The following is a 25,764-nucleotide window of genomic DNA, read 5'->3' on the forward strand; positions in this document are numbered from 1 at the left end:
CTGTGAGAAACTGTCAACTTATTGTGAATTAGAAAGTAATCTGAGGGCCACCCAGCCTTTCAGGGGCCATATTTGACGCACAGGCTGTAAGTTGCGTATCCCTGTCATAAACCATTGATTATGACACAACTCATTGAAGCAGGTTGAGAAAATTACCATTATAGTATCCAGAAAAACACATAGCTCCCCTGTTTACATGTATTTCATAACAGGTAAGTCTTGCCCTGTCCAATATGGAGGCAACATGGACGTAACCAGCATAAGGCATCCAAACACAAATCTTAGCTCACCACTAGATGCCTCTAAATCCTACACACTGGTCTTTTTTTTAGCTCAAGCTTATTTTTGCTCAATTCTTTTGGGAGGAGTGACGAGCTGTGTGTGTGCTTAGATACATACTGTTGTTTTTCATTAGAAGGAATCAATGGGTTTCATGTCCTCTTTGTGGACCGTGACTAATTTTGTGAAATATGCGCTACAACCGTATGGCAAGAGGATGAGCTTGTAACTTCCTGAAAATAGAGACATCACGCTGTTGAAACCCAAAGCTTAGTCTCCAATTTGAACATGAATCCAATTCATGGGAAAAAAAGCATTTTGTCTGTGGCAGACACTGTATAACCGAAACACAAAGTCAGCAGAATACATGCAACCAGATTACCAGAAAAACATCATGCGATACCATTACTCATTTTCAATTTCCTAAATTCTCAGTTTAAGAAGGATTAAAAATGTTCTTTAGCTCGTTGACAGTGTGAATGCTCTGTAAAATGTGATTTACTGTAGTGTGACCGGGTGAATGCATGTGAATCAAATGAATTCTGCACGTTTGTGGGTTTTCTGAATATTTCAGACACAGGTGTGAACAGCCCACACAATCAGACTGTTTTTATTATTTCATACTGCAATAAAAAAGTATGACTCCAGCAGATCATTTTCATATATTATAATACAGATGCAGAATTGAAAGTTTATTCTTTAAACAGCCTAGTATTTTACAAGAAATAGATAACTACTTGGAACTTTTGAACATGTCCTTAAAACAGGACATAAGTGGGCACGAATCCTTGGGCTCTACTTTGCCATCATTATCCATGAACACCCAGCAGAAAACAGGGAGGGTAAAGAGAAGGGGAGGATTAAAGTGTGAGGGGGGGGGACTTTCAATAAATAAAACAAAAACAATGGATATAATCTCTCTAACCTGTCCCATAATACCCCAACCACCCCACCCGTATATCCACACTTAGAAAAATCCCATACAATGGAGGCCAAATTTTAAATTTGTTGTCGAGTGTCTACAACAGGACATGATTTGGGACTGAAGAGCTGATGTCGGACAGACATCAACGCCTCTGCAGACTTTGTCCAGAAACTTTGTTGAGTTTATCGGGTGATTGCTCTCTTGGCTGGTCGGTTGTTTCACTGGCCAGTTTGCTCCAGTCCATTTCTCTGGAGGGTTTTCATCAGATCATAGGTCCCTAAGCAACAGGAAAACACACCACGCCTCAGAGATCACCATTTGTTCATAATTAGGAATTTATGAGGGATTACCAGAGTACGTCTGATAAATGGGAAAAACTGAAAATAAAGATGAAAGTTGTGGAAGCAGTCGCAGGGCCGCAGCAGGGGTTCAGGTAAAACAGCTGCTGTTCAAATCGGATACAGTCAGTGGGGTTTTGCTTGGCTGCAGTCCCTTAAAAGTCCTCCAAAGTCTCAATCTCTCCCATATTCAATCTCTCAGATGATGCATTCACAGAGAATCCTGAAAAGTTAAAAAAAAAAAGAAAAAAAGATCAAATTAGCAACATATAACACATAAATAAAAAGCAGTGACACATTGACAGAGTTTTATTTAGCAGATAAGTGTCTGCTCCCACCTAGAAGGCTGGGGTCTGCGCGGACCATCTTCTGCTTCTTTTTCTTCTTCCCTGAGGTGACGGTCTCAAAGCGCTGCTGCTGGCCACTCGTATGGTTCGACTGGTAGAGTGACGTCGATCCTGTTCCACCCCATACAGAATCCTGGGCAACAGTGAAAATTGGGTTTAAAACGGTTCGGCGTTGGTGAAAAATGCATTCTGTGAAGTTCCAGTCTATAGCTGCATTTCCACTGCAGTCACCCAAGTAATATTTACTTGGGTGGTTATGGGATAAAGGAATCAGTCATAATCTGTGCTCATGTTTACGTCTCCCATTAGCGAGAGTGACACAGATACAGGAAAGGACTAAATGTGCCGTCTCCTTTCTGAACTCTCTGCTCTCTGCTTGTGCCAATAAAGCGCTGATAGTTAAAGAGAGGTAAAGTAGCAGGCTCAAGACAGAATATTGAAGAAAAAGACAATGCTGCCTCCAGACGTTACTGTGCACACAAGAGATGGGGGCAATATGGGCACAATCCTCCACAACAGCAAGTGATATTTATACATTGCATTCCGCGTATGTAGTGTGATACTAAAATAACTCAAAATACCTGATAAATAAAGCTTATTCACATAGAGATGCAAAAAATAATTTAAAAATTTTCTCAGTGATGTGCAACACAAAGTGTTAATATCTTAACTCATGACAGATCATCACATCGCCTGATTTCAGTTTTAAGAAAAGGAAAAAAACGTCATGTTAGCACAAATTCTGTGACGTAGCTTTAACAAGCCAGAACAGTTTGGCCAGAGGATCATACAGAAAGACTTGGCTTTCATCCCCATCAGGAAACAAGAAATGAGCAGTGCAGTGACATCTTCTGGGGCTGATCCAACAGGGTGACGCAAGAAAGACTCACACCAGAAATGTAAATAACATTAGTGTCCATGGATTATGACAGCTATGTGAGATGACTTGCTCTGATTGGTCTAAACATGCCAGGCTGGAATGCCCCAGAGGAAGCACTATTTTTGTGGAGCAAAAGCGACAGATGTCTCTCTTTATGTTCATATTATAAGACTTACATGGCTTTTGCGAGGCAAACTGGGATGAAAACAGTTGGTACAGACATGCTGAGCCTTTACCTCACTGGCACCACTTCAGTCTTGCTCACCTGCTGCTGCTTGAGGGCTTGCTGTTGGTTCTGCGGGGCCTGTTTCTGTTGGTTAGCGTTCTGTTTGGCACGACGTTCCAAGAACTGCTTGGCAAAGTCCTTGGCCTCGGGAGTGTCCCCCAGGTAGGCCCTGACATAGTCATGCACCTCGTACGGAGAGTCCACTTCTTTCAGGAAGGATGCGAATGTAGGAACTGGCATGGAGACAGACGAGAGATTATTTGTGAGTTTGGCTTCAAGAAATGGTCCATCAATAGCTGTGGGTGGTGTGCTTTTGCGGAACATATTTTTAAAGTCTTACCATCCAGATTATTGGCTGTATTGAGGGTGTGCAGAGTTTGCTCACACCATTGCATGAAGGTGTCCTGCTGACTCTTACTGACCCCTTGAAACAACTTTAGCAGCTTCTCCTCCTCTTCTACCTTCTTATTGGCCCGCCCACTCAAAGAGTTACTTTATAAAGTACACAGGATGCGGGAGAAAGACAATGTGAAGTCATTAAGCTCTGCGTATTACTCATATCCTTCATATGGCAAGTCATGCTTTTCATCAGATGTTGTGACTAATTTTAGCACTCTTACTAAGTACCTGAGGTTGGCGTTGCCTTTGTTGTTCTTCTGTGTGTTGCCTTTCCTGGACTGGGCAGGTTGCTGGACAGCCTCTTTCACAGCCTCGTCCCAGAAGCCCATGTTAGAATTGTGGGTGTCGCCCCAGATACTGCTGGAGTCTGAGCCCCAGTTAGTGCAGGAGCTGGTGTTCACAGACCCCCACACTGAGTTACTCAGAGCCGTCTGTGATGAGAGTGAGATACTGTTACTGTCAGAACACCGTAAGTCTCAATTAATTTCATCACTGATTCACCTGCCTATTACCTTCTCAAATAGCCAGTTGTTTAGTTTATAAGATGGCGAAAAAAATACCCATCATAATTTTCTAACACGCATGGTGATGTCTATCATTTGGGTTTTGACATATTAGTCAGACACAACAAGCAAAGATAGACAATTTCCTAACATGTAATACAGAGAAATGATACATTCAACTGAAAAGCATGAACAAGGAAATGTTTTGCATTTGTACTAAAAAAAAGCCAGTTGCTGATTCATTTTCCACCAGGTTATCTAATAATTGTTTCAGTCCTACTTCCTTCTTTCACAAGAGATCATTAGGATGATAAAATTAAAGGGGCAATATAAGAACAATATGGCCTTGATGACATTTGAAGGACCAGTGTGTAGGATTTAGTGGCACCTAGCACTGACGCTGTAGATTGCAAACAGCTGAATACAGCTCACCCCACCCTCCCCTTCCAAACACATAGAACTTACCGACCAGGTCACTCTAAGGTGACCAAAACAACAATTCTTGTATTTTCATGCGATTATACGATAATGACAACATACTTCTATTATATCCCTTTTCTGCCACATTCTGTCAAGGGAGCCCACTAAATCTTCTTAAGAATTTCTGAGGTGAAGCAATTTAGAGCCAATAACATCTTCAAGCAGCCATTCCTAAGACTTCTTAACTGCTTGAAATAATTAAGTTTTTAACATCCAAATGAAGTTAAAACTCAATTGAACAATATTTTGGGGTATTAACATTGAATTTCTTATGTCAAAATGTAGCTTTAATGCAACATGTGAAAGATCCACACCCAGCTCTACACCTCTATGTAGCTGTTATCTCTCAGTATCATATAGGTCACGTACAGTTCTGGTTTGACTGCGGATCTGTTGGTTGACAATCGGGTGTTGTTGTGGCTGCTGCTGCTGCTCTTTTCTCTGTTTCATCTGCTGGGCTTCTTCCCTTTGAATCTCCAGCAAAGATTTGGTAACAGCTGGCTGTTTGGCCACACTACCCCAACCAGACAGCTTGGCCTGGGGCTGCTGAGCCATTTGCAAGGCCTGCTGCTGCTGCAGCTTCAGGAGCTCCTGTTGCTGACGCCGATGCTGTGGGGAGGGAAAGAGATGGCATGAATGAATGGATTTAAAAATTTGGCTAAATGACAAGAATTATTCAAGAAGCTTTATGTAGTTTGATGATATTGCGGGAACTGTTGTCTTCATTGTTCAACACCACTGATGAAAATCTATCTCATGTCACTCTAGCAGGAATCATGTCCACAGATTTAATGCAGAAATGTTATTAACATTTAACATATTTTATGTGTAACACAAAAAAAGACTAAAACAATGCTGGTGATTGAGCGGCCAACACAACCGGTCTGCCCTTATTTAAAAAAAAAAAAGAAGAAAAGAATACAGCACTGCTGCTCGTTGTCCTTACCTCCTCCCGCGCCTGTCGTTCTCTCTCCTCTTCCAGTTTCTGGATCTCGGCCAGTGACAGGGCGTTCTGAGTCTGGTTTATAGCGTTGGCCGACTGCTGGCCCCACTTCGAGGAGGATGGAAGCTGAGGAGAAGGACGAGGTGTTTGGTCAACTTTAAATACATTTTGTACTGTTTATTTCTGATGAATCATCCCCTCTCCATGTGCTTACCTTCATCTGTGCCAGCTGCTGCTGCTGCTGCTGTTGTTGAAGTCTCCTGAGGGCCTCTTGTTGCTGCTGCCTCTGTCTCTGCAGCTCCTGCTGTCTTTGGGCCTCCTGCTCTCTCCTCTTCTGCTCCTCCTCCTGTTGTTGGGCCAGAGCGGCTGCTGCTGCAGCAGCTGCTGCCTCTTCCTCTGCTCGCTTCTCCTCCTCACGCCTCCTCAAGGCTTCAAGTTCCTCCTGCTTTCTGCGCTCCTCTTCCTGGTGAGGTAGAAGATCTCAGAATTTAAGGAGGCATTTTACAAGAAGAAAAGATGAAGTATATCAAGTTTTCATTAGCTTACCTGTTTGCGAAGAAACTCTTCCCGTTTCTTTCTCTCCTCCTCTTCCCTCCGTCTCTCCTCTAATCTACGGAGAGCTTCCTCTTGTGCCAGTCTCTCCTCTTCCTCTTTTTGCCTACGCTGTGCCTCTTCTTGCTCCCGCTGCCGTCTTAATGCCTCCTCCTGAAGTTTTACAACACTGGGTCAGTCTCATGGTCATCAGAGAAAAGTGACTCACAAAGAAACAGTACCCCAAAGGCTTTAAGTGCTTCAGATCCATTATTGTTCAAATGCTCCACCTGTTTTTGCCGTGCCAGCTCCTCTTCTTCTAAGCGTTTGCGTTCCTCCTCCTGTCGAGCCCTCAGGGCCTCCTCCAACCGTTTCCTCTCTTCTTCCTCCCTTTTGGCTCTCATTTCTGCCTCACGCCGCTCCAGCTCCAACTGTGACGAGAAAATAAAAATACACTCATGGGTTTATCTGCAGAGAAGGAAGAGTAGAGCGTATTTCTGACTATTTGTGAACACACACACTTGTTCAAAAGCTTGACTTGGTACAGTCAGATGGTTGAGAGGATTACTCTATTTTTCAATGAGCTTTTATGCTTTTGGGTTGTAGAAAGTCCTCTTGGCAAATAGATGTTATTTTGTATGAAGGGTTTTCAAAAAAGTATTTTTTTTGTATGTGGAGAACAAAATGCTGTACAATGGTTCAACTAGGTTGACAAATGAAAAGGCAAATAGAGACAGACACCTATGAGCAACAGTAGTTAAATAATATAACATATTATCAGTTAGGGGTAAAAGAAGTCGGAAGCTTAGCATCAAAATCTGTGCAGATTTAAATAAGAATACATTTCTGTTCCAGTGTAAAGTGCACCGTAATGCCAGTAACAAGTTATTTTCAAAACCTTTACAGTAGAAATAAAACTAACGAGTACACCGCAGAAGGGGGCTGGGGGGCTACAACAGTTTTCTCCCCCATCATGGACACTGTAGGAACATCCACTAAAATAACAGGCATTATTGAAGGAAAGATTAAAAAAAACCCATAAATGTAACAGCACAAACTTTTGAACAGTACTGTATATCTTAACATCATAGATCCACCAGTTTTGGTTTAATATTTCAGACTATTTTCGTGCAATCAATTTTATCTTACAAATCTTTTGACCCATTGTGTCAAAAGATAAGACCCATCTTACACACATAAGAAAGTTGGTATAGTAAGAGAGTGCATTTTCAGCCTTTGAAAACACTCAGATATGATGCTGCTGTATTCAAGACTATTTGAGGCCTTGACTTCAGATGGGACTTCCCAACAATTGTGACTTTTTCAAAACTAATTTTATACTGATGACAGAAACAGAAAGGTGAGTGTTTACCTTTGCAGTCTTTGACTTCTCTAACTGTTGCATCTGTTCGATGGTTGGAGCCTGTGCCATGGAGTCTATCGGTAAATCCCACACACTGCTGCCATCCCACGCTGTTGAGAGGAATACAATATGATGCACTACATTAGATTTTTTCCCTTATATAAATGTTGGAGAGTTACTGTTTATATTGAAGGGAGAAACCTACTGCTTGGAGCAGCTTGTTGGAGGTTTGGTGTGCAGGAAGCCTGAGAGGACGGGTTCTGCATTTCCCACACAGAACCAGAATCTGGTACAGACAGGGAGCGGGTAACAGGAGGTAGGAGGTTCTCAGATGCTCTACAAAAAGAAAATAACATTAATAAATGTCATGATTTCTTGGTGTCAATGCAGGGTCAAGAGCACAGCCACAGATGTATTTAAAAGTACAGAGATGTGATTATGCAATAGCGTATGCTTGTGTTATCACCTTATCTTGAGAGCCTGGTATTGCTGTAGAAGCAGATTGATCTGCTGCTGATGTTGCTGCTGCTGTTGAAGAGGAGCTGAGCTCAGAGCTGCAGCTTTCTGCTGGGCCAGAGCCTGAGCATACTGCTGCCTAAACGATTGAAGACAAATAGACGGAGAAATCAGAGAAAAACAGGAAAAAGGAGTTAACGTGAATCAATTAGATGATGAATTAAGTACAATGCATGTTAGATGTTTATTTCCTGCATGTAATAATGTGACTTAAAGTTTGATGTATATTTTATTAGGTGTTGTGGAAAGATATTTTGATTCTGAAGCACAGATGTACTCTAACCTATTCTTGTATAAAGTCTATCAAGTGAGGTAGTTAGTGTGTATTTTTTAATCATGACACATGATCAATCATGCTGAAAATGCAAATAAATTTAAGTGTCCGATCTGAAGGGGGCATACCTGAGGAGGTATTGATATTGGAGCTGCTGTAACTGGTAAAGATTGAGAGCAGTGAGCTCTTGCTGCCTCTTCAGCCTCTCTTGGTCACCATCCCCCTGCATTGCATAAGAAGACACAATCAGAATAAGTCACAGCAGTCAAACATGACCTTGAGAAAAGAAGATGATTTCTGGGCCAAAATCCTTATGGTGGTGTAGCAAAAAAGACTGCTGTTCACTCGATCTCAAGCAGTCTGATAAAGCTTAGGCAGCATACAGTTGTGCAAAACAAAATAAAGACCTTTCCATATTTAACCAACGCTGCATTTGCCACTAAAGGTGCCTGTACTCAATTTCAACTTCAATTATGCAGTGGATCATGTTGTGTTTTTTCATTTATACTTGACAAAGATCAATCTCTAAATATTTCTTTTAACTTTGACATCAAAGTCAGCTGGTCACCAAGTAACCAAATAAAAAACCCATCCATTATCATCACATCGATGTTGGAATACAAAAACAATTTTAAACAGTACATTAAATAATTACAATGGAAATTTTTCCCTCGTTGAGAATTCTTTCAATGATTCTCGTTCCTGCAGTATTTTAAATGTCTTGCATCTTGATAATGACCAAATGAGATTTAAGACACTTTCGTTTACACTTAATCGCATATATGCATCTTGGTGAACCTGATCACAAGTCTGATTGCAATCCATTCTGGTTTGGTGGAGGTGATGTGAGCCTTCCTGCAGTCCATAAGTGGGTGGAAATGCATCTGACGTGGTTTGGTAACAGCAAAATAATTAGAAGAATGCACACTATTCATGTGTTAGGTTGTTATTGCTGAAACTGAATTCTTAGATTGTACTTATGAATTAGGAGTGAGACAATTTTTATCATGTTTGTGACTCAGTCTGCTTCCTCACCGAAAAAGATTAATGTTCTCACAGCCATACAGATAGTTGAGCGGTTGGACTGATCAGATAAACACACACAACTAATTTCAGGGTCACTAGTGTAACCTAAGCTGTTGCTATCAGAGAAGACAGGCCATGCATGTGTTAAGAATATCATATAGCGCATAGCTACTTCAACACACCGTTTACTGTAATTGTAACAGCATGGGAAAAATAGATTTCATATGCATTTACACCTTTTCAACATCCTGCTAGTACAAGGATAAACATGTTTCTTAGAGATCAGATAGCTTTCCAATCCACCCAATGTGCATGAAGTGACTCAATATAAATGGGGTCATAGTTGCCTCGAGTCAGACTTTCTCAAGTCTGGTGATTTCATATCAAGATAGAAAGAACACACATTTTTATGACTTCTATGATGATCTGCAGGAAAGAGGAAAAAATCTCAAATACTACACAAAAAAAATCTCCACAAAATCTATCAAATCATGGAGAAGAAGGGTTTTCAAATACTTCATAACTTATACATTAAGGATTCATCTGGAACAACTGGTAAATAGAGTGGGAACACCACACCACCTAGAGGTCATAGCTAGTATTGGCAGCTTGTGCTAATTGCAAAACAAACCTTTGTAGATAAGGAATAAAATGGGTCACATTTAGCCAACACATACCTGTAGAGGCGGAGGTGCGGGGCCTGGAGTGAACGGTACCCTCCCCCATATCTTCATGATCTCTCCAAGTGGTTGAAAAACTTCATCACATCCTCTTTTGACTAAGAGAGACATTGTGAAGTAACCAGCCTGGAACCACTCAGTCATCTCCTGGTTACTGAATGGACCTGAGAGAACACAAAGGAGAGCAGAGGACGTTCAGGGACAATACTGGCACAGTTTTAAAAACAAGGGCACAGTATGTAAGTCACATTTTGAGCATACAAAACCACTTCCAATCTCACCTTGTATCTCCCCTTGGGGGTCTTTGTAGAACCACTTGAGAGCAGCCTCGTGGGTAAGCGGCAAGCCTGCAGGTTTAGGCTTCTCTGAAGTCTTTGCTGTAAGCCTGTCGTCATCCGCCACACCATCCTGTAGGTATGCTACCATCTTTTCTGCCTCCTAGAGAAGGGCGGGAGCAAAGATAAAGAGAATTTTAAAAAGATATTACATTACTCATAATCCATAATCCATCCAAAAGCAATACAAGCCAACATAACAGGGCTGCCTCCTCTTCACCAATTAGTGAACTAATAGGTTGTTGGCTTTTTACTGGACAGAAATTTCGTTGCAAGTTGTTTTTATGGTCCTAAATTCTAAATGAAGTATCATTTATCAATTATTTACAAATGGTTCATGTGAAGGGTAGTTGAATAATATCCACTATGGTACTACCCAATAGGATATAATATCTATAACATGCTTAAAAATACATCTTATGACTTGGTGGTGGAATTACAATTAAAGTGCTTCTGTTTTCCTTCTTTAAGAAAATAAGTAGTCATCAATATGCTGTTACATCCCTAATTCTAACAATAAAAAACAGCATCATATCACAGATTCATACGTCTAAGAAGACAGACAGTAGGAAGCAATTACAAATTCAAATTCACATGACAGATGTTCATGTTAAAAATTTACTAATTTACCTGCTCAAAGTGTTTCAGTCCCTCGTCTTCATCTGTTTCATGTGGCACAGTGGTGGGCCTGCCAATAGGTGCCAATATACTTGAAGGAAAGGGCAAAGGATTGTTCATCGCCACAGGAACCTCCATGGGCTTTTGCTGCGGTAGCTGGACAGTGGGCGATGGAGCGGATACTTCTGCACAGACCAATAACAGACATGAGGAGGTTTTCCAGGTGGAGGCAAAATTAAGTCTTATTTTTAGTGAAATTAAAGACCCAAGCCCCACCTGCAAGAGTGGTAGAGATGTGAGTCATGGGTAGGGACTCGAGCATGCTGTTGGACATGGGGATGTGCAGGGGGACTTTGCAGGGCTCTGGCGGGAGATCCAGGGGCGGCTGTCGTTCAGCTGGCCTCTCGGGCTCTTCTACTCTATTGGGCTGGCTCTGGGACAGAGACTGGGCAGTAACCTGTGGCTCTGAGACTGGGGGAGCAACAGGTGAAACCACAGGCGGAGCCTCTTCTGACACTCTTGCCAACTCTGAATAAAACAAAGAAAAATAACGTCAAAGACATAAGATAGCATTACAGCATTACAGCCATTATAACTACAACAATTTTAAAAAAGGAAAGTTTTCATCATCATTGATGTTGCAGTAATTGGCTGAAGCCATTGTTCTAAGCAGAAAACCAGTGGATTGTCTACTCCGAGTAGGAAATGAGTCCTTATCCCAAGTGAGGGAGTTCAAATATCTCGGGGGGCTTGTTCTCGAGTGAGGGGACAATGGAGTGTGAGATGGGCGGGAGAATCAGAGCAGCGGGAGTGGAACTGCTTTCACACCATTGGGACAAAAAGAGAGCGTAGCCAGAACGCAAAGCTCTTGATCTACCGGTCAATCTTTGTTCCTACTCTCACCTATGGTCATGAAGGGTAAGTCGTGACCGAAAGAACGAGATCGCGGATACAATCAGCAATGGGTTTTCTCAGGAGGGTGGCTGGCATCTCCCTTAGGGACAGGGTGAGAAGCTCAGTCATCTGTGAGAAACTCGGAGTAGAGCTGCTGCTCCTTTGGGTAGAAGGGAGCCAGTTGCTTGATTTCGGGTAAGTGCTTGAAGATGGATGGACCTCTTTGATTGATTTGAAACTGTCACAATTCAATTCTGATTTTATCATGGTGGTTGGTGAAAGTAGTCTTTGTGTGGGAGATATGTGCCACCGGTTAGTTTGCTATGTTCAGTGCGCTAAGTGCAATAAATAAAATAAGGTCACAAAGTGTCAACAAAGGAATATTTTTTACACCTATTGTAACAGGAAAAAATACAACCGTACACTTTTTGAATAAAAGGTCCTTTCTTTTACAGAACTAAAACGAGTTTAACTGCTTTATTAATTCATCATAAAACACATTTCAAACTAATATAAAACTCACCAAAACTGTCTCTTAGTCTTTCCACTGTTCCAAAAATCACCAGCTCTGGTGTGGCTGAAATAAATCCTAAATCGCTGCTTTACGTGTAGAAATATTCTGACTCTATGCAGTTGTACTTTATATCAACATTTATATCACATTTCAAATGACAGTCACATTCAAACTGCAGATACATTTGTGAAAATTCCAGGCCTCTTTGCATGTCTTGCAAGTATGGCGTTTGTATGATTATTTAATGTGTCAAAATGAAAAAAAACATGAGGACATTTTCTCATGTTGCAACTCACAGCTTATATATTCTAAAAAGAAAGTCAATGAGCTTAGGTGTTTCAAAGCAAGACACTAAATGGGGCTCATATGAGCGTAGAATTCCAATTCTCAATTTGACTTCCTATCCATGTCTGTCAAAAAAACATTAAAGATAACAAAAATGAAAAACCAGCACCAAACTATGGAAATGACTGACCTTTTCGTTCAGCCTCTCTCTTGGCTTCTGTTTCAGTTTCTTTGGTCTCCTTGGGCTGACTGTCCTCTTCCTCCAGACCCTCTTCGCACTCTTCCAAGGGTTTGAATTCGAGCTCTGCCTCCTCCAGAATTGGCTCTTTAGAGGCCTTCTGAATACATATTAAAAAACACAATTACAGTAATATACAATTATATAAATAAATGACAGGTTAATTCTTCATTTGTACTTCATTGGGTTAATCAAAATACTTTTAAGGTCTCATCTTACTTTAAGTGAAAGAAAAGCCCCTGATGAGTCGAAGGTGCCCGCCTCCTCATCTGCATCCTCCAGGCACCATTCTGGGAGGCTGTCCCTCTCGTCCTCCAGGCTGCCGCTGCCTGACCGTGGCCTCCTGTAGCCACGCTCATCTTCTCTTGCATCGAACGGGAAACGGCGGCGCTGATCTGGGTGTTCCCGCCACCCTGCTGAACGAGGCCCGTCTGGGGAAAATGGGGAAAAGAAGTCAGCTTTGTACAGCCAATCTTAATCACATAATGTACCTTAGCATCTTCAAGATGGACAGCTTTTGGGAACCAGTGAGCATGTGCATTAAGATACACAGTTCAAAAACATAGGACAGTGAAGAAAGAAGACTTCAGTGCACTACTGAATTGCTACTCTTACATAAAACGTGTCCTTTTTTTGTTATCTGTTAAATGTAATATCATTCTGATAACCAAACTGACAACACAGCCACTATATATAGAGAAAAAAGGGGAGTACCCCTTAATTCAAGCACGTTATATGGTAAAAAATATATATTTTCCTGTGCACTACAATTAAAAAGCAAATTCACACAACAGATTACACACTGTAACACACTAATGTACCTCATATTCTGAAATGGGCCATAAAAAAATCTGGCAGAACTCCACAAGCACATTTATCAAAGATAATTTATCAAAGATAAATGTTTTGGTAACGTGGTCAGTGCAGTGCCCACCTGGGCTTGGGGGACACCACCGGTCGCCGTCCCGTCGAGAACCTGCCAGGCGCCAACCCCCCTCATCATCCTCACCATTCTGATCATCACGAGAAGAACGCCAGTTCTCACTCTCTGCACGCGTGAAGTCGTGCTTCCTTGGTAGGCCTGTCCCACCATCCTCATAGTTGCCTCGGACTGCAAAGAGTAGTGGTTTGGGTGATTGTTAAAGGTGGAGTTATCATCATCATCATATGGATACTTGACATAAAGCTCACGCAATAAAGTCAGTCAATTATAAAAACTGAAGGGAAAAAAAACAACACTTATGCTACTAAAGAATTCCAAACTTCCTGTAGGTCAATTATTAAACTAGTACGAAAAGGCAGACTTACTGTGATTCATCTGAAAATGTCCTGGAGCAGCATCGACTAGGGTGACAGAGAGCAACAAGTAGATAAGCCAGTGTATTTGCCTATGAGTACATCATGTATTGATTACCTGAGTAATGAAATTTAACACCAACCTGGGTCTTTTCGACCTGGCTTTTCAAACCTTCTGTCTCCCCTGATGAAAACACAAAACCACACATTATGTAAACTCATAGTAAAAGGATGTTTAATTCCTGTCTGAACGTCTGTCCACGGTCAAAGAGGGAAGCTTTTCACAACAAAACTTGGCACCAAAAATGGGTAGTTTCATACCTTTCCTCCCAGCTTTGGGAGCGGTGCATCTCCCTCCCTCCACGACCAAAACCTTCCACATCATCAAAACTTCTTTGGTAAAACCCTCCATCTCCTCTACCCCGGCCTGAAAACAATCACAGGTTCACATGACCTAAAGAGTACTAGTTGCTTATGATAACTGTTAAGCATTAGATAGGATATTTAACTTTGTGATCAAAGGACCATGTGATTCAAATGTCAGCAGATGGTTGTGCAAAACCATTAGATTTTCACAGGAAAATCTATACCCACTCTATGCAGGTATTAGTCACTGGTGCTCAGGTGAATAAGCTGGATAAATTTTAATAGTTTATATATCCTTTACCAAACACACAGACACAGGCATAACTGAACTATCATCAATTGCACAAATCTGCTGAATCATGATGCTGCACTTCATTTTTTCATCCAGACAGTGTACAATAAACAAACTCTTGTGTTTTTTATTAAATTCATCTGTACTCTCCACACACAATATTGTGTGCTACTGCTGACATCTGATTTTCTTTCTTTTTTTTTTTTCTTTTTTTTACCTTGGACTACTTTTAATAAAACACTCTATATGACATGACTTTCAACCAAACCTGAATTTAGGAGGTTCAGGAAAAGTTCACACAGTTCATTTGAAGCACACAGAGGCCAGTGTTGCTATATACCAAACTTCTGTAAACACTTGACCATTGAAGTAGCAACTGACCAACAGGGACTCTAAATAGCACTTAGTGTAAAATATAGTATGCAGCATTAAGCGACTGGAGGATGTGTATATGGGTTTGAGTCTGAGTATGCTACTAGCATCCCTACTTCAAACAGGGTTTTCTGTGTTTGAGGCACATTAATTTCAAGTCCAAGCAGTTGGGAAAGCGTATGCTGAGTAAGTCCAACACCGACAGAGCGCCAATATTACACCCATTGTCTCAAGCTGTGGGCACATTGGTTAGATTCTTCAAAGGCATCTTAAATGTATGCAGTTGTTAAGACTTGTGTAACTGCATAGACAGAAAAGCTAATTAGCTAAAATAAAGTTCACTTAAAAATGAAATCTACTATACTGCCTCCCTGGCGTAAACTCCACCTGCAGCTACTTATCCTTGAAATAAGAAAGGAAACGTGACACATTCATGTATGATCTTAGTTCAATACTTACCTCTACCCCTTGAGGTACTTCGGCCCCTTGGTGCCCCTGCTATCGGCCCGCCTCCTCGCCCTGTCAGCCGAAGTACAGCTGCACTGTTTACAGACATGGAAAAATTTCTCTGCAAATAAAAAAAAAGGGGGGAGGGGAACAAGTGGGACAAACAGCAGGCTCTCAGCTTTCTTCTTTGCACTTGCTCTGTATTTGGTAACTTAATTGGCAAACACTGCAAAATCCAAGAAATGACAATATAAAGTCAACAAGCCTGAGGTCAAAACGACATTTATTTTGATGTCAGAGAAGTCAGAAACTGTTTCTGCTGTTACAATTTCTCACCAAGATATAGATTGGACATTATAACAAGTACTCCTACCTGTTCTTCCTCTGTAAAAGACACAAGTGCCAGAGGCGGCAGGGGCTCCTCTTGCAATATAGGCAGGAACTCCTTGTCGTGTAGGTCTATAGGGATCTGGAGGAGAGAAATAAACAATCGCAAGCGTCACCGTTAAGATGCACAAGCCTTTGAAAGAATCACATCCAATAAGAAAGATTAAACTAATCTCAGCAGTAATAAAATTTGTATGCAAATCATGCTGACTGCAGATCTGCGTCAACATTACAGGTCTACCCACCTTGTTATCCTTTACATAAAGTGCTAACATTTCTTCTCTCCCGTAGCGATAGTCTGCAAGTTTATACTTTGGCAATGCAGGTGAGAGGGGTGGAGAGGCAACCGTGCAGCCGCTTCCACCACCACCGCTGCCGCTGCCACCACCTCCAGACAGGGCACGGAGCCTGTGGAGAGATAAAGAGTAATAAAAAGCAGAAGGGACAGAGGAAGGGGAGACAACACTAAAGCTGAGGTGGCAAATGGCATGTCTAAACATGTATGGAGCTTCACTTGGCCACAACAGAAAACCAGTTTCACAACCTAGGAATCATTTCTCTCAGACAAATCATGCATTTGTGCCAGTTCATTTACCATTCTGGTCCAAAGTTAAGTGTCTGGGTTTCGGCCATTCTTCCTTGAAGTTCTACAAATATGAAAAGGGAGAAAAAGGGTTATTACCACTCCGTAAATAGCATCATCGTATATCTGTGTTACTGTTGAAAACCAAACTAAATGAAAGAAAGTATCATATAAAAAAGTTTAGTATATTATGCATCATCACTGTGTTGTTGGTTATTTCACCCAACCAAGTTTAGTGGTATACAACTTCAGTACTGTTTATGTACTAGTAGTGCAATGGTTAGATGTATTAATTGTACCTCAAAAATACTTTTGTGTATGATTTGACTAGGACAATTAGATTAAGCTATTGCAGTTACTTAAGGGTGGGAACTACTGCCAGTCAGATCGAATCCATCTGAAGTTGCTTACACTCAGCCATCCATACCAAAACTCAAGAAGTATCCTTGTTTAGAACATCTGTTACATTTCACCATCCAGCTGGTTCAGTTGTAATGAACACAGAGCCGATTAATTCAAGTAATCATAATGTCAAGATCATAATATCAAGGGTTGGCTTTTAAATTTCTGATTATTGATTTTTCTGAATCAACTATTCATCTTTCGAGAGAGGATTGCAGCGCATCTAAAAGTAATTACTTCTCCAACCCCTGCAATTGTTAGGCCTATATGTTGCATGAATCAACAATACAACAGCAGTGATGTTCAGCTCCCAATGTCTGCTTTTGAGGATTCAGTATCTGTTCATTTACAAGGGCTGAATAATTAATCAAAATACCAGTATGGCCTACTGCAATTTTCATACTGGAGGAGGCACTTTTTTATTAAAAGGGAAATTGTATGTAAAGGAACATTTTAAATTAAATGTTGTTGTGCCGCAGAGATGTCATTGCCCACATCATAATGTACAGACTTAAGAAAATGTCTTTATTTGGTACAGATTACTGCAAAAATCTATCTATAATCAAGCATTTTTCAATGAAAACAATAGTGTCAAAAATATAATTACCCCTAATACTGCAAATCATACAGCAATAGCAGCATCAATCAAAATAATCACAATGAGCTATTTTTTCAAAATCGCTCAGCCTTACTGTTCAGTGTATTGAATCATTATCAATTACTCTATGTAGAAATTAGGACACCTAAAACTAATGTGTTTTCTTATCCACAGCACATGTGAAATCAATTTTTATCTGCAAATATATTACCTAACCTGTCGTTTTGCCGTAGCAGTTAAAGTAAATGTTTCATTTCACCGAGGCAATTCATTTCCCGAAGCATAAGTCAATAGAATCTGGAAAAATACTTAGGGTTTTGTCACCCACTTTAATGCATTTCCAACTCCTCGGGATATACTATGGCTCATCCCACCAGCACACAAGCAGTGTACAATTTCAATCTGCTAAAGCTATTTTGGGAGGTCTCCCAGCCTGCAAGGAGGGTATGTCAGACAGACACCTGTAATTGACAACTTGGAGGGTGCCTTAATCTCACCAAATACAAATAAATAATCATGTTTTGCCAACAAAGGTAGGTATCGGTTTACGTGAATGTCTCCACTATAATGACGTTCCCTCACACGTGAAGGCAAAGATTTATTACGAAGCAAGACTTCCTCAAATATCGGGCACAAAAGGCGACAGTAGACCCACAATACCACTGACCATATGGGAGCCAGGATAAGCCACGTGTAAGTTAGTAGTTAACGCAATAACTACAGCAACTCAACCGAAGTTAGTGACATATTTGTGGCAACAATTATGCACGCTTCACACATTAATCATGTCTTCACAAAGTGAAAACTGAAAGACAGGCTGGGTTTACATGACGTTATGACTCGTTTGACATGGTTTACGATTTACAGCCTAATCTATTCACAACAACACAACTTTTATCAGTTGATCGTGTCAGACTCGGGTGTTAACTTGATAAGGGAGAAACGGCTTAAGTCAGCGGAAAAATGACTGACCATTATGTTCTTGCAGAGTTGTCCAGATAGTTAACTGTTACCTTGTGCAAAACGTTGATTCCACCGAGTTATATTAACGCTAATCTTACAGGAAACCACAGGTAGCTAACGTTACCTAACGTTTATCAGACAGGACCTCGTGTATTCATAGATCACACTAAAGTTAACGTCAATTACGATACTGAATAATGTTAACAGTCGGGTTGTAATGTTCACTTCGAGCCGGGATGGTCACTCGGGAAGGTTGAGTGGAAATCAAAAACGGTTACCAACATTACGTTAGGTTAAGTTAGCTAACGTAGCAAGCTAGCTTAACGGCAACGAGCCTTATAAACAACATGGATAATTGGAGTAATCCAGGCACACTGGCATCTGACATTAGACAATACTTTTCCTAACGGTTAACTCGAAGGTTGACAGAAAAGTTATAGTTATGTTGAAAGCTGGCAGACGAGTTCTAGCTAGTTAAAGCCCCACTTGCTACATGCTGGTGCCACACGCTAGCCAACACTGGCTATGCTAGCGCTATAGCTAGCTAGCTAGCTAGCTGACTGCAGCGTTGTAGCCCATCGTACACAATGTAAGCCTACCATGCGTCAAGATATAGCTACACATATATTGACACTATTTGAAAAGACGTGTTAACATATATTCTTCTAAATGTCAAATGTAACATCGCTCTGGCGTAAGTTAATCCCTATCTTTAACACTTGTAGCTAGCACGCTAACAGGTTGGCTAAGTAACTAAGCTAGCTGCCTGCGGCCTTCGAGCAGCCAGGCTCCACAACAACATTTCCTTGTCAGCCCGTCCCGCAGCTCACACGGCCCAACACGCACCCACGGACAGTAGAGCCCGGTGCTGCGAGGCCAAGTAAACATGGTGGTTTAACAACAGTCCCACAGGCATCCCAGCTCGTCAGGATCTGGCTGTCTGACATGGCACTTTACTCAAATGTACGATTTTTCCTTGTTAGTGTATGAAACTTTGGCTGTCTTACCTCTGCTTGTTCTGACAGCACAAGGTTTGTATGCGAGTTGTGTGGCTCTCTCTGGGCTCTCTCTCTCTCCCTTCGTTTTCCACAAGATGGCTGAGTGTGGGTCACATGACAACAGATAAAACCCGTATGCCGTACAAAGATTTGCTGACTAGTACGTATTCTCAAACAACGAGCTGAATATTAGCACCGTATTTATCGCTCTCGTGTTATATGCGCCTGCTGTACACAGTACATTCAGTCCTATCACCCACGTCACATTAAATAATGTTTAAATAAATCGGTTATTACTTTGTTTTTACACATCAGAAGTATTTAGGAGGGTTATAACACGGACAAACCCCCACAGTAATGTAAGATACTCATATGCACCCTCTGAATGTGATATAACGTATTAAATGGCTCAACAATAACTGTATAGACAGTAGTAGTGGATTACATGTAACGGGATCATGTAATCTGATTACAAAAATAACTAACTGTAATTAACCCAGATTACGTTCTTTGTTTACAGAGAAACAATATTTTTGTTGTATCCAAAAGTATTCAGATTAGATTACATTTTATAATCCAATCTATTAAATTACGAATTAGCCTACAAAAACTTCCATGTAATTTGTATTCAGTAATGTAATTCATAAGGTATTTTCACATGTAATTATGTAATAATCAGGATCCAAATAGGTAACTGTATTCCTTTGCAGTTACAGGAAAAAGAAAAAGACATAATCTGATTACACATACATTTAGTAAAAATGGGGATTACTTACCAGGACTGCTATGTGCAGTGCACCAACAATTCATGCACCACTCTGGTCTCAGTGAAACCATAGCCAGTAATACGGTCTATTTATTATCATGGCCTCTAATGGAAAAAATGCTTCACTTGGTGGATATTTCAGCATTATTTTGTCTTTAAATCAGAAAGGAGGAACAACGGTACAATGAGCTCTGCCTACAGCTGTTAAAATGCTGTCGTCATCCAAAACAGGACATCTAATTAAAAAAAAAACTTTTACAGATCAGACAAACTGATAAATGTTTGCTATGCAGAAATTTGAGTGTCAAATATAAATAGCTACTTAACAAAGTATATTTAAATGTCAGCCACAGCTATTAATCTAAATGGGTATCTGCACATAACCAAGGTAGAAATATCTGTACTATTTATAAATTTAACAATCATAAAACATTATATTAAACTAAATATTTTTAACTTTTGAGGTAATCCAAAAGTAACTCAAAGTAATCTAATTACATTACTTTCATATTGTGATACATAATTCTGTACTGTATACAATCGTTCCTATTAAATACCTTTTGCGTATTTGTTAGAGCAGGGGCTCTCAGATTTTTTTAAAGTCAAGGTCTCCCACAATAGATTAGATCATGGGCCACCAATTTGAGAGAATTTCTCTAGAGGAATCCACTGTGAGTATTGTTTGAGTTTTAATCTTGAAGGTAATAAAATCTTCACAGTTCATCTATGATAAAACCGGGATCACTGTAAATTACTAGCAATGAAAACAGTCAAAATCATTTCTTCCCTTGTTATGAATAAAAAAAAAAGTGATAAAAGTAAAAATATTCTAGTCCTCTTTTTACTGGGGAACCACTGTATTAGTGCCTCCCACAGTATAAACTTGAGTAAAAGTACTTGCAATTAGTTTAAGTATGTTTTCATGCTAGTACTTGAATGCAGGACTTTTACTTGTAACTGAGTATTTATACTCTGTGACATCAGTACCTTTATTTTAATAAAAGATCTCAGTACAAGTTCCACCTCTGCTCCTAATTTACAGCCTGTGCTTACTTGTTTAGGTAACATAGCTGCTAACTAACTGACGAGCTAACCAGGCAGCAGTGTGCGCGCCGATTCGCGCTGTGGTCACAACAAGTGGCCGCAGCTCGACCCTACGGAACAAACCAATGCTTTAAGCTAGGTATGTGATTGTACTATTACTGAATAGCCATTTTCCAAACAGTTAGTAATCAATAAATAAATTACGTTGTTGCTTTCAAGTCACACCGTCTCTAGCTAGCTAACATTACATGCTAATAATTAGCTAGCTAACAGTATCGCAAATTTAACGCTAGCTAGCATGAGGACTGGCAAATGTAAGGGTACTTAATTTTGACACACTTACTAATAGATATGTAAACATTCACATCAGCCTTTATTCATTTAGTGTATTTCGTCTTGTTGGAGATTATTTTTAATTTAAAATGTTAAACTAAAGTCTAACATTAGCTACTGTGAAGTGACACTTTTTGTAATGTTATAAACTCAGTTCAGAATGACGGGACATTGTCGAGGGTCTTGGTGACATAAGTTTGAGGTCTGTGTTCGTGGATACGTCATAATGGGAGGTTTGTGAACATTTGTTTTGAAAATATTCTTGAAAATACTGAAAATTTCGGACAGTCGGAAATCTTCTGTTGTCTTACGGCAATTATTTGCATGGCGGCTCGTTGGTCTAGGGGTATGATTCTCGCTTAGGGTGCGAGAGGTCCCGGGTTCAAATCCCGGACGAGCCCTCCTTTTTGTCTTAGTTGTTGCCCCTTTCTCTCACTGAATTTCCTCTGTCCTTACCTCTACGTGTGGAACGAGCAGTGTCATTGTCTACATCTGAAAAAATTCAAATGAATGATTTAAGCATTTCCGCTTCCCACAGCATCTCTCTGATATGGACTATGTTGTATGTTTGTTCATTTAGAGGAATGTGAAGGAAAAGCAAGCAAACATACAGTATGAAGTTTTTGCAAAAGTACAGCAAACAAAACTATGATGTCGAAGAAATAAAAAAAATGGGAAGATCAGATTCACACAGAAATCTTTTTTTTAATTGATTGTGTTTTTTAATAACGTGTCTATAATTTGATACAGTTTAATTTGGATATTCGCCTTTTGCAAATGTGCTAGTGCTGTGTCGTAATTAATAGCAGCAAAGTCAGCATTTCTAGTAAACAGTTCACAGGACCAGTGACCAAGTAATGATACTTGGTGTTTGTCAGATAGTGTAAAATTCTCTCATTTCAACAGAAGACATTCAGCTAAGAAAGAAATGTATTTTATTATCATAATTAAATAGGATCAGTAGTAGTACAAAGACTAAATGACTAAAAAGACTGACCCCGACGTGATTTGAACACGCAACCTTCTGATCTGGAGTCAGACGCGCTACCGTTGCGCCACGAGGTCTGAAGAGCATGGTAGCAGTTAGGATTTATGACTGTGACACATCTAGCATCTGCACAGGTTATCCTGAGTGGATACACGTAAAAACACCAAATCATATATAATTAGTGATACATGGAAGCCCACATTATTGGACTGTGATTGTCTAGGGGCCAGTATTTATTTAATTTTATTTCATTTTAAAAGTATTTTAAAACGTTTAATCTCTATCAGAATTATCCAAAATTTTGTAATCCCCTTTAGCTATCCCATATAAAACTGATCTTGCAGCTTTTGTCCTGGTTTTTTCAAAGAATTTTAAGATAGCATAAATCTGCTATTGATGCCACAAGATCAGGATTACAGAATATAGAGTTGCAGTCTTCCGTGTGTTGGTCAAAGTAACTTTTCATCTGAAAACACAGCTGTTTTGTCAGGGTACTACATCAGAATACCGTAAGTAGTAGTTCATTAGAGTGTCTCTCTTCAACCATTTCGCTGATTGCAGTGCTACCAGTGGTAGGTCTGGGCCCTTTGGGGCTGTGTATGGCCCCTTTCATCACAGAGATTTTAAATTATCCTGACCGTACTGGAAAGAGGGACCCAGCATGGATAGAAGGAGGATGTAAGAGCCACGTAGAGCTCATGGATGTGGTATCTGGGTCAGAATTATTCTATCTGCAACGGTTTGACAGTACCAGGATAAAAGATCAGGTTTATCAGGTATAGCAAAAAATGATTACGAAGTCTGGGTTATTATTATCTAAATCAAAGAAATGCTGTCCTTAATACTGGAAATTCCAGTGTTGATTTGTATGTGAGAAAGCGTGGAAACATCCAGGGCCGGTTAGCTCAGTTGGTTAGAGCGTGGTGCTAATAACGCCAAGGTCGCGGGTTCGATCCCCGTACGGGCCACTACTTGTTTTGCTTCGTTGATATACGGATAACTTGTGGTTCACCTTGCGTGAAATACACAGCTTATGTCAAGTATGTATCCATTTATGAATTTTCGTGGTCTTAATTAGTTAACAATAAGAATAACGAATCTACTATTTAACGTAGCAGTGAAATAAAATCTGAAAGATGCCTACCACAGTGTCACAGTGGATGAAAACAATTGTAATTCACCACTTATAAAAAAGTCACCTGAGCAAGCCTTGCAGTTTTGCTATAAGAAATGCATACATACACAGTTTTTCTTGATTGCTAAAACATCACCCTCTCAGCATTTCAATTATATTTGATAGAATTATCATATATTTATGTAGATGAATTATTGATTGTAGCACACAAATTATTCTGAGTGAATTAATTAAAATATTAAATACTGCTGACAGAAGCAAAATAGCTTTAATTCTGATATTTGTCATATCAGTGAAAATGACCATAGTTGTGTCTATAGTTTACTGATTGATGCAAGTCATACTAATGTACTTTTGGTATAAATTGTGTCTTTTGATGGTCGCAGTAATTTTTTACATGGGAGCTGCTGGTGCTGGTGTAAACTTTTTATGATGGTTTATAAATGAAGCTGAACTTTGTTAATATCACACTTTGCTGTATTGTTGGATACATGACGTTTAATTAGTGTTGTAAGCAGCAGCTGTTGCAGTGCCATTGTACAAATAATTTATAGGCTTTAGGGATTAGAGTACACGTAATTAGAGAGCGAAATCCCTTTGAAGAGAAAAGCTTTTTCCCCTCGTGTTTGACTTGTTTTTACTATAAAGCTAATTTGTCCATATAAAGCTCAAAAAACGTGTGACACGTATTGTGGATTTAGCACAACGTGCAGGCCTGAAATATTTTTAAAGCATGCATTTCATCCGTGTGTAATCATTTTCTTGTTTTATTTACGTTGAATGTGAGAAAATACATAAATGTCATAAATGTTTCCTGTTATTACCGTAAAATTTAAAATACAGAGCTGTTAAATTTTAGAAGCGACACCTGTTCGTCTGGTTAAAATGTGACAGACAGCTGCACGAGATACTGATTCGTTTTTTCAGTACAACCGCGACGCTATGTGGTGGTCACATCACACTGCGTTTATTTTATGCAGATATTTTTTCTCCACATTTTCTCTCGACTTTTTCTTAACCAGCTACTGAGATCCTTTTCTGGGCTGTCCTTAGTACGGTGTTTTGCAGCAGAAAAATGAAATAATTTAATGTATTGTAACATGAAAGTCATTAGTTCGTTTAATTTTTTGTTAAACTGGATATAAATCTGCGGTGACAGTAGAAACTTGTGACTAGACGTGGAGAGACTGGTCTGAGATCAGAAGGATTAGGGGTCTTCCGGCTGGTGTATGCAAGGCGTTGGTGGTATAGTGGTTAGCATAGCTGCCTTCCAAGCAGTTGACCCGGGTTCGATTCCCGGCCAACGCAGCTCGTTTTCTTTTCAGATTTTAGCTACTAATTTGCAATTAAAATTTGCATCGTTACCTGTTGTATGTTAACAGATCTAAAGCTGTAGGTAGAACTTTGTGATATTAACATTTAGATGCACAGCAAGTTTGTCCACTGCAGCCATGTCCTGAATGCATTAGTAATGTATTAGTAAACAGCATAATAATATACCTACATAATAACAATGCTTTTAATCTAGGTAAATGAGAAGTCACTAATCAAAAATAAATTGTTTCAAATATATGCAGTTATCCATCTATTGTTATTTTTAATTAATGTGTTTGTAGAGATGCAACGACTAAATTAATCACCAAAAATTTTGATAACCGATTTAAGAAAAAAGTCAGAATTCTCTGATTTCAGCTTCTTAATTGTGACTATTATCTGGCTTCTTTACTCCTCTCTAACAGTAAACTGCATATCTTTGGATTGTGAGCAAAATAAAATATTTGAGGACGTCATCTTCCGCTTCAGGAAACACTGATGGACATTTTTCAAAACTATGCAGCAATTTCGTCAGGTCTTTTTCTTAACTGTAGATAAGATAAGATAAATAAGATAAGATAAGACAATCCTTAATTGATCCCCCAGAGGATAAATTCAGGTGTTGCACAAGGGCAAAATAAGTACATATAACTTCAAGAAAAGTTAAGAAAATAATTTTAAGTGTAAGAAAGTAGAAACTATGCAAGGTCAATTTGTTATTTGATTATGTAAGTTATTTTTCTTTTAGCATCCACAAATATTCAGATGCTAGTGACCTCAGAGTGTCTTCGTGTGGTTATTGCTTGTCGCCCTATGACACACACACACACACACACACACACACACACACACACACACACACACACACACACACACACACACACAG

The 25,764-nt window shown here is 39.8% G+C and overlaps 1 protein-coding gene and 4 non-coding genes across 6 annotated transcripts; 3 read left to right on the forward strand and 2 right to left on the reverse strand.

The window, feature by feature from the left end:
* Positions 1-1,273: 1,273 nt before the first annotated feature.
* On the reverse strand, positions 1,274-19,414 carry gigyf2 (GRB10 interacting GYF protein 2). 2 transcript variants are annotated; one of them, XM_084731347.1, is made up of 29 exons: positions 19,308-19,414; positions 16,350-16,401; positions 16,000-16,162; positions 15,741-15,836; positions 15,380-15,488; positions 14,212-14,317; positions 14,034-14,074; positions 13,903-13,938; positions 13,604-13,705; positions 12,814-13,025; positions 12,547-12,694; positions 10,940-11,191; positions 10,676-10,848; positions 9,992-10,148; positions 9,708-9,874; positions 8,133-8,227; positions 7,681-7,809; positions 7,420-7,550; positions 7,224-7,324; positions 6,142-6,282; positions 5,867-6,025; positions 5,535-5,783; positions 5,324-5,446; positions 4,747-4,986; positions 3,623-3,825; positions 3,336-3,487; positions 3,035-3,228; positions 1,881-2,022; positions 1,274-1,765 (listed from the first exon to the last, which is right to left on the reverse strand). In XM_084731347.1, the coding sequence occupies exons 2-29, from the start codon at positions 16,385-16,387 to the stop codon at positions 1,698-1,700; spliced, it is 3,927 nt and encodes a 1,308-aa protein (XP_084587473.1). In that variant the 5' UTR covers positions 16,388-16,401; positions 19,308-19,414; the 3' UTR covers positions 1,274-1,697. The 2 variants fall into 2 exon arrangements, with proteins under 2 accessions (XP_084587473.1, XP_084587471.1); XM_084731345.1 differs by having other exon boundaries at positions 13,529-13,705.
* Positions 19,415-21,770: 2,356 nt separating this feature from the next.
* On the forward strand, positions 21,771-21,842 carry trnap-agg (transfer RNA proline (anticodon AGG)). The gene has a single exon. It is a non-coding gene; the product is annotated as a tRNA-Pro (tRNA).
* A 592-nt stretch (positions 21,843-22,434) lies between these two features.
* trnaw-cca (transfer RNA tryptophan (anticodon CCA)) lies at positions 22,435-22,506 on the reverse strand. The gene has a single exon. It is a non-coding gene; the product is annotated as a tRNA-Trp (tRNA).
* An 817-nt stretch (positions 22,507-23,323) lies between these two features.
* On the forward strand, positions 23,324-23,397 carry trnai-aau (transfer RNA isoleucine (anticodon AAU)). The gene has a single exon. It is a non-coding gene; the product is annotated as a tRNA-Ile (tRNA).
* Positions 23,398-24,800: 1,403 nt separating this feature from the next.
* Positions 24,801-24,872, forward strand: trnag-ucc (transfer RNA glycine (anticodon UCC)). The gene has a single exon. It is a non-coding gene; the product is annotated as a tRNA-Gly (tRNA).
* Positions 24,873-25,764: the final 892 nt, after the last annotated feature.

This window comes from Lutjanus erythropterus, chromosome 12 (assembly GCF_056507025.1).
Source record: "Lutjanus erythropterus isolate fLutEry1 chromosome 12, fLutEry1.hap2, whole genome shotgun sequence".
NCBI lineage: Eukaryota > Metazoa > Chordata > Actinopteri > Lutjaniformes > Lutjanidae > Lutjanus > Lutjanus erythropterus.